Genomic DNA, 9,771 nt, shown 5'->3' with positions numbered 1-9,771 from the left:
TTGAATAAGCCAATAACTTGACATAATTATGTATATAAGACAAGAAGACATATTATTTTATTACTTAGGTACCGATAGTAGACATTGTTAAATTGTTATAGATAGGTAAATGTAAAATAATTATCTTTGAGGATCATTGCATTGTTTACTAAGCATTTTATAGTTGTGGCTCATTTTATTATTTCTTATATACAATTTATAAATGACAACAGAATATTACAGTAATATTTATCCAACAGATTCGTATATTTTCAGCTGAACAAAAGTTATCTGTTGGTCCTATCCTCGTCTATAATAAAATAATCTATAGAGTAGAGGTCGGCTCACAAGCTGACCGCTGACCGGCGTTATCACCGCTGCACAACCAGGGAATCCGGATACCTGCGCCGAACCGACCGACAAACAACCATCTTCCTCACACCACGTACTATACTCTAGGAACCGGCACCCAATACTCAACTGCCCTTTCGTTTTGCGCTAACATAAGAAACCCTTTAACCGCCGTCTCGCTCTCTAACGAGCGTTAAAAAAAGACGCAAGCTAACGCGTCGACTTGAAACTTACGCAAAATACGCAATAGCACACTGATAACTCGCATTCCGTCTCTCTCGCTCATCGGCAACAGCGCTACACCAGTATACGTATACAAGAGTGGTGGTAAACTATTCGCTTTTGTGTAGTTTTGCCAAGTCGGGGACGGTCCGAATTAGACCGACTACATGTGGTTTGTTGTCAGAGTGTCAAAAGTGTCGTGAACTTGTCGATTTAGCGTTCGAAAGTGTGCAAGTGTTTCGCGTTTTGTATGAAAAGTGTGTAAAATGTCAGATGTTGCGCGGAGCGAGTGGCGCGGGAACGCGGCATTTTTTAGATTCCGATAGGATTCGAAAGTTGAAACCTGCATGTTTATGAACGATGCATTTGTACGTGTTTAAGCGTTAATTTTAGTGCGAAGCTGTGATTATTTTTATCGTGGAAAATTGTGTGACAAAATGAGGCGTACGGGATTGTGTATTTTTGACGTGAGTATTTTTGAACATAGGCACTTAATAAAAATATTTTTTATAAACTTATTTGAAAATTAAATAAACCTCAGAAGATGTGAAGGGATTGGATGATTTTTCTTTTAGAGAGGAACAATATTCAAATAAAAGTAACAAATAATCTTTCGGTGATATAATAATGTTGGTTTCCTGGTTCTAAAAAAGTTTGTTCAAATATAACCGCTATCAGGGTTTGTGTATGAATTTTTCAGACAGAACAAAGAATTGGCTCCATCCCAGTACATCTGTAACCGTCAAGCATAATTACTATATAATACTAATAATAAATTCAGTAAAATAACGGTTATGATAATGGGAATAGCAGTTGATGTATTTGTTTACCGCTGACAGAATTTAATGTTAATTTATTATTTGCAGAACAGAGGGATAATAAAATATTACATACATAAAATATAGGAAAAATGTTCACCGTTGAGGACACTTAATAGGTATCTGTATCTGCCTTTTAAAAGGAAGTTGATAAAAATAGGATAGGATGTTTTAATTATAAAACATGCGGTTTCCGCTAAAGTACTGCCAAAAATAAGGATATGTTTTTGTCGCATTTATTTGTACCTACCTACCTACTTACTACAGAGTAGGTACACATTAATAATGATTTATTAATTATAAGCAAAAAAGAAGTCCGAGGAAAATGATACTTTAAGTATAAACTAACCTAAGTACTATAAGTTATAGTTAATAAACTATAACTTATAGTACTTAGGTTAGTTTATACTTAAAGTATCATTTTCTTTACTTAGGTAAATTATTCCTGCTTAGTTAAGATATTTCAACAAAAGTAGTTTTAAATGACGCATCGTCTACGCAAATATAGATAATTGCAATTTCGGGCAAGTATGTGTGGTGAGTCAAATTTAACAGAACTCATCTTAGTATAAATACAACCAACATAACGTAGGCATTGTAGGTAAGTACCTACATAATTGAATCGTCTATTCATCGGAGGATATAGAAGCTGTGATGTGGTTCCGAGAGGCTGAGTAACAATACACAATGACTATACGTAAATAGGTACTCGTGGCTCTATTCCCTTTGATACGCTGGGCACGCTGGAATTTCTATATAAATTACTCATAAAATACATTTTCTAAAATCCTGCACTACCTAAACCAACTGTTTCTGTTTAGCCCAATGGTTGACTGGTGAAGAATGCCTCGAGTGCCTTTTTTGTTGATTTGTGCAATAATTTTCTAATATATGTGCCGAAATTCACAAGATGCTCAATTCACCTTTCTTAAATGGACAAGTTAACAAAACCATCAACAACTATCAAGTATAGTATAGGAGGTACATATCAATTCAATTTATCGATATCGATAGTCATGGAGGTAAAATCACTTGTCTAAAATGTTTTTTTTTTCGTAACGTTCATCATCTTCCTCGCGTTGTCCCGGTATTTTGCTACGGCTCATGGGAGCCTGGGGTCCGCTTGACAACTTTACTAATCCCAAGAAACACAGTAGATTTTTTTTTCGTAACGTTATTGATAATTTTTATAAACAATATCACATATAATATTAACGCAGTTTAGTTGTATTTAGAATTGTTTGACTATTCGTGCATTAACTATTGCTGTATTTTTACACGGAACGTGATTATATTCCTACATCTAGGTTAACGAGTCAAGATCACGTTATTATCGTCCAAAAAGCTATTTTGTATAAAAATTCGTGACTTCGCCAATTAACAGATGTTTGAGCTGTTTCAATTAATGGTTGCAATTCACAAATCTTAATATCATAATTTCAGTATAACTGACGGACCAAAATAACGCTTACAGCGATTAAGTATATTTTCAAAGAGTGAAAATATAATTGATGGAATGCATATACTAATAGAAAACGATTTACGAATATTAGCTATCTCGTTATCTTGATTAGCACCAGACTTGCCATATTTACCTGACGATAGCTTGCTAAGTTAAACATAATCTATTAATTGCCAATAAGCGTGATCTGACTCAAGTCCTAATTATAATTGTCAGTATTGTTTACCTTTTGACATCACTCATTCATGATTGTTCTGTGACGTTATACCGATGTCATTGAAAATATAGCCCTTTAAACAATGAGAAATATTTATGTTACTGTAGCGAGGTCATTTAAGAATTTAACAAAATTACTTATTACAAACACAATAGCGGGCAAGGCCCATGCTGTCGGTACTCGGTAGTCAGGGCCGCAGAGATAGGAACCGCCGGACTATCCGCGTCCAAGAACCGCCTTGTGCATCTGACCCTTAATCCAGCCACCTAGCGAGAGTCTCTCTAGGTGTTGTGTTGGTCGAGACACTGCGCTATGAGATCGTTCGCTGAAACGACTATCGGGACAATGCTAAAGACCTTCATCCATTATACAATAGTAAAGTTCATAGCTTCTATGTAATTTGTTTATCACACAGGTTAATAGATAAAAAAATCCTTTCATACGGATAATAGGAAGCTCTAAACTTTAAGTTTTTTTACACCATGCAGATATGTAGTGTCATATCTTATTGTTTTGTATGCATATAATATTACACTTTTCTTAGTTATATCCACTCCACGTTCAAACAGGAGGTAGCAGAAATAGAGTTAACAGGGAAACGGATGGATATGATCAAGTTAATTGGGATAATTGAGTAACAGCGGCCATCACTATTAGTAGTCCGAGCAGATACTTGCGTGCTATCTGCCCCAACATCACACGGCACAGACATGTTTCCAGTTAGACCATCTAAAAGTAATAAAATGCATTTGGACGCCGTATCAGTAGCCATTTGTACATTATTCTTTTCTTTGTCTATGTTAGCACACGACTTAAATTACAATCCACAAAAAAAAATCCGAATTATACAAAAAAAATATTATAAAAGCTTATCAAAATGGCTTTGTAGATACTTGTATTTTTACATGTATAAGAATTTTAAACAAGATTAGCTTTCAAACCAACAACAATAAATATAATATCTACTTGACGAGCCGAGAAAATTTGGACGAAACTTTCGCGTTACATACACAATGATAGGTATATTTTTTTATTGCCTGTGGTCTGTAGGTAGGTGCACAGGACAATAAACGTGCCTAAGTAATGTTATCTGTCCTAGATCGACCACACCTGTGGTGATGAGGTTTGCAATTAGTAAAACACAGATAGGACTATATTAGGTACAAACAAATTGATTGTGCCGTCGAGAATACAGAGGTGTAGTTTTTATATTGGGGTTGTTAAATCGCCTGTAACCAGTTTTGTACAATATGTCACATGTAATAAAATTACGAATTTATGAGGGTTTTAAGTTGATACAACCTTTTGTGCATTGTGTATTTTATTGCATCCTTGTATGATTTTGTGATGCGAGTGTTACGTAACGATTTCCTAAATCAAATTTATGGTTCGTCCGAAATTATGTAAACTTACTTTTTTCTATTTTTTTTGTAATAATTTAAGTTAGTACTTAGTAGTTTTGTTTTTTATGAATAGTTTACTGTCGAACTATAAAATGTTAACTGTATAATGTATATTGTTCTTAAAATATACCTATAAAGTTTGCTGCAAAATGACAACTGACACTGCTATAAAATCTATATTGGTAAAACGGAAAAGTTAATTAACAATAATTTATTAGGAAATTTTAAATTTATGTGTAGGTAAGTAATATGTTTAAGAAACATAGTTAACGATAAAATAACATTTTCATTCTTGCGGTTTAAAATGTACATTTCACTACTAATTAATTGTAAGACAATACGGGTGACACAAAGACACGATAAAACACGAGTAGGTACGTGTTCAGCATCAGCAGTGTAACTTTAATAATAAATATACTCAAATTTGTAAAACCCTCCCTAACCTAAGACCCAAGTTAAATAAAGGAAATATACTTAGGTAGAATAATTAAGTATAACTGCACATAAGGCTACTCAACTACTCATTTGTATGAGACCATAGTTGCTGCAAAGAAATGATTTCATTTAATTCATAAATTAAAATAACACGAGTGACACAAGACACCCATCTACATGACATGAATTCACTGTCAGCAATCATACTTATTACGTCGTGATTCAATTATCTCGTTGACCGACGAACGCGATGCACTTGTCGTAATTATTAGTTAATTACTTTACAGTTAACACTGGTAGCTGTCTATTTATAAACGACCAACATTTTATGATTTGGTCGGCGGATACTCTTTTTGTTTTTAGGGTTCCGTACCCAAAGGGTAAAACGGGACCCTATTACTAAGACTTCGCTGTCCGTCCGTCCGTCCGTCCGTCCGTCCGTCCGTCTGTCTGTCACCAGGCTGTATCTCACGAACCGTGATAGCTAGACAGTTGAAATTTTCACAGATGATGTATTTCTGTTGCCGCTATAACAACAAATACTAAAAACAGAATAAAATAAAGATTTAAATGGGGCTCCCATACAACAAACGTGATTTTTGACCAAAGTTAAGCAACGTCGGGAGTGGTCAGTACTTGGATGGGTGACCGTTTTTTTTTGCTTTTTTTTTCGTTTTATTTTGCATTATGGTACGGAACCCTTCGTGCGCGAGTCCGACTCGCACTTGCCCGGTTTTTTATCGATAAAACCATGTAGTTTATGTTTTCGCGTCACTTTTTTTTGTATTTCTCTTTGAAGTTTTTTTATTGATCGTTAATTTTTATATATTTTATTTATTTCCTATTAATTAAAAACATAGAACAAGGGACACCAAGAAGATAGAAGCCAGGGATGAATCAAGGTAAAAGTAGGCCGAAAAGGAGATCGCCGGAAGACTTCAACATTCTCAAGAGGAGATGCTTTAGATTTGCCCGGCTGTGGGACAGTAAAATAAAACAAAAATATGTACGGTGTAGGTAATAATCATAAAATGATTACGATTAGATCTATTTTTATTGTTCTTAAAGATAAAACAATTTTACCAATTAGCGTAACATCTGCCGTCATTTAATTAATGCAGTATCATTAAATATGTTAATATCAACTAATAATAGACTGGCCAATCCCTGAGTGTACCTACTAAGTTATGTAATACTCATTACCGCTAAGTATATATCTCCGCCAATGGCCGTAGTAATTAGCGAAGCGTACACAAATAAATCTGCTAAGTGAATTACACAGTCAGTATCTTGCCTTGAAAATATGTTGGTAATCAAAAAGTATTTTACAGTTACCGCCCTTAGCATAGAGATTATTATAATAAATACTTTTCTGGAGGTTTTCAGAAAAAAAGTATACTATTTACCTACTCCCCGCTCACCTATATAATACATTTAAGTAGTTAAGCACTCTAACAATAATTAATTATAAAATTTTAACTAAATAAAATACGCTACGCGGCTTTTAGTTTAATGTGTAACGAATAAAAATATGAACAATAAACAAAAAGCATTAAAAAATATCGCCACGATAAAATTATCTGTCATCATTTTTTCGTATAACAAACGTCGCACTAAGTGAGTATAATATGTCAGTTGTTGGTTTCCAACAAAAATGTATTGTTATCGACAAAGTAACTTGGCACAATTTGAAAAAAAAAAACTGGTTTCGTAATTAAAAGGGTATTTAAAACTTACTTAATTATTTAAATTCTATTCAGAACAATAGCAAATTACAGATTATTTATAGTGGATACAATAGAGTTATTTATCGCCAAGGTTACGTCTTTAATTAAACTGTAACGAAACCGTTACAATTGAGAATTATAATCGATAAATAAACAAAACTGTCATGAGTCTCAAGACTCTCAAGAAATGTTTTTATTTAATCTTTATTTTATGTTTTTACATTAATCTACCGGATCATTATTTTGTCAATAAATAATTTGGGCTTAGTTGAGTCTACCTGTGACCACGATCTTAAAAGTCACGTTCGAAACGTCAGAACTTAAAATAATTTTCCTTCTAGATTCTTTATTTACAGGAACATAAATTACTATATGAAGATGACTGTACCTACATAACTCACCATTCTACATACTAAAGTTCAAGTTAAAAACGGCCAGTTGTGAAACAAAAGTGTATTGTGTGTGTTTCCCAGAGTGCGACTGACGAAGTATTCTACCATACATTTCTATAAAGTCATATTTCTATATGAAAACCGTAGTCACATAAGTCGTTTCAGCTTCAGTAATACCTGTTTATTGGAAACAATCGGCTCGAAACGAGCGAGCGCACGTTATAATTATAGTAACTCGATATTAAACGTGTTCCAAAAACTAGTGCTAGTAGTGCTTAACAGTAGTTCGTCACATGGCTATGCAGTTGGCATAAAGTTGATACATACAATATTTGTAACATTAAAAGATCATTTATTAAATTCTGTCACAATTTGTTTTGTTTTCGCCATGTTTAGCGTGACGTTCTTCCATAAAAGACCTTTTAAAAATACATATTATAATATAAATACTATGCGAATATCATACAAAAATATTGATTGGTTAAAACTTGGCGTGTATAATATTAATTAGCGTCTGTTAGTAACATTTCACGCTAACCTGTTAACTAGGAATAATAAAATTAGTCTATTATATTATACAGGGTGGGCGAGTTTTGTTACTTTTTAAAAATAAAGGAATGTCTCCTTTAAGTAAAATGAGCCAGCTTAAGGATTTAAGGTAGTTTCCCTCCAGGCCCCGACTTATCTTTCCACACTGTATAGGTACCGATGATCTGCGCTGATCGCAGTAAACAAGTTGTCAAAAACACAGATAGCACACGATATACATTAACGTATTAAAATAAGTATAAAATTTTACATGATGTTTCTGAATTTTACTAATAAATAAATAAACGATAAATGAACAAAGAAATCGTAGACATAATACATACCTATGTATAAACATGACTCATAATATCTTTTACAATAACAATTGCAATTAAATTGGAGTCCAAAATATTGATAATAACATTTCTAAAAATAACACTGCTGATATTTATTTGTTCCAAAAATTATATAACTAGAATACAAAGTATCGATAAGTATTTATTACAATAGCACATCATTATTCAATTCAAAGCACGTTTGACTGACGATTACGGTTGTTAAAATACTTGCCAAAATAATCATGGAGAACTTATTTACTTAAACTTGAGTACCTACCTTTGAATAAGTACTTGTTCAAATGTATTATTATGTAATTATATTTACTGGTGTGGTGAAAAATATATATCTTTAAGCTCATAGCAACACACATACATACTTACCTACACACCTTGCCCAAGTCACTCACAAGTCTCACAACTCATATTGGACAAATGTTGACAAAACCGCCTTAAGCTTTCAAATATTGACCGGAAAGCATCATGTTATTCTTTCACGAATAGGTACCTGCCTAAGTATGCTATTTTAGACAACCTATTCACTCATAAGTAGGTGTTGAAACTCATTTATTAGGGTTCCGTACCCAAAGAGACCCTATTACTAAGACTCCGCTGTCCGTCCGTCCGTCCGTCCGTCTGTCACCAGGCTGTGATACCTAGACAGTTGAAATTTTCACAGATGATGTATTTCTGTTGCCGCTATAACAACAATACTAAAAAGTACGGAACCCTCGGTGGGCGAGGCCGACTCGCACTTGTCCGGTTTTTATGTAATAAGTGTTATAAAATTAATATAAAACTAAAATTAACTACAATTAAGATAACTAAACCTAAAAAATACCTATCAAAATTTTGCGCCCGTGGGTGCCCATCACGCAGGCAGCGTTCCCGCGCTGGATTGCTATGGCATTGGTATGTAGATCGACTTTAAAATACCGAAGGAGTAGATTCTTAGAAGCTCAACAAAAGTATCTACGACGGTTCAAGAATTTGTATAGGTACTATATTCGATACATTGCTAAAGGAGAGTATAATGGATTCTATCGATCGACCAAATACCGCAATGTAACGAAAATCGCATGCAAGTTCTTGAGCAATATAACCAGCCGGCGTATTATGGATGATTTTATCCACGCGATAAAATAACTGTCACTTTTTAACACCGCGGGATAGAAAGTGACGAACACCGTTTTATCACGCTGTCACGTAGACAAGAACGACCATCATTTCCATACAGCTTTCGAGAAGTGGAACTGCCAATGAAACATTTGAAGTCGCTTCCTTTTTATAAAATTACGCTGACAGTTTCGTAGGTACTATAGGCACACGACTGGTATCTTTCCACTTCATAATTACCTATTTCTAGCTATCTCTTCACCTTATTGTATTAGTAAAGTCCCCCGCCGTGTTTGTCTGTCTGTATGTTTTCGATAAACTCAATAACTAGTAAACGGATTTCCAGGGGTTTCAGCTATCAATAAAGTTATTCTTAAGGAAGGTTTTAGGTGTATAATTTGTTAAGGTTTGTGTAACCCGTGCGAGTATCTCATATACAAGGTACTGGTAGGGCGGACCCCCAACGAGGGGTAAACAACTAAACATGTGGGCAATCGAACAGAAGTTACGATCTGTTTGTCCAGTCGACAATGTCGACATTACGTCAATTTAGGTCGCCGAAGGTTTTCCTTAGGAAAACACTCCACCCACGGATCATATATTGAAATATGTTTCTGTGCTCCACCTATGTATTGCTACAGGTATGTAAGTGGCTATAATTGTAAAGTTAGCATCAAAAGGTAGAGGATCTTCAACGGGTTCAATTCAAACATGTGAAGAAATTACAAAGTTTCTTCACATGTTTGACCGACTTACTTTACTTTACGTTACTTTGACGACCGGTAT

The 9,771-nt window shown here is 34.3% G+C and overlaps 1 protein-coding gene across 2 annotated transcripts in view; it reads left to right on the top strand.

Moving 5' to 3' along the window:
- Positions 1-710: 710 nt before the first annotated feature.
- Positions 711-9,771, top strand: part of LOC134796286 (protein halfway) — a 35,407-nt gene continuing 26,346 nt past the window's right edge. The window contains exon 1 of one of the 2 annotated variants that reach the window (XM_063768352.1): positions 711-1,019. In XM_063768352.1, the coding sequence (XP_063624422.1) occupies positions 990-1,019 (30 nt within the window). In that variant the 5' untranslated portion in view covers positions 711-989. The remainder of the gene's footprint in view (positions 1,020-9,771) is intronic. The other variant, XM_063768353.1, reaches the window with a different exon arrangement.

Source organism: Cydia splendana, chromosome 13 (assembly GCF_910591565.1).
Source record: "Cydia splendana chromosome 13, ilCydSple1.2, whole genome shotgun sequence".
Classification (NCBI taxonomy): domain Eukaryota; kingdom Metazoa; phylum Arthropoda; class Insecta; order Lepidoptera; family Tortricidae; genus Cydia; species Cydia splendana.
Note: the sequence above shows the minus strand (reverse complement) of the source record. Positions and strands in the feature narration are given on the sequence as shown.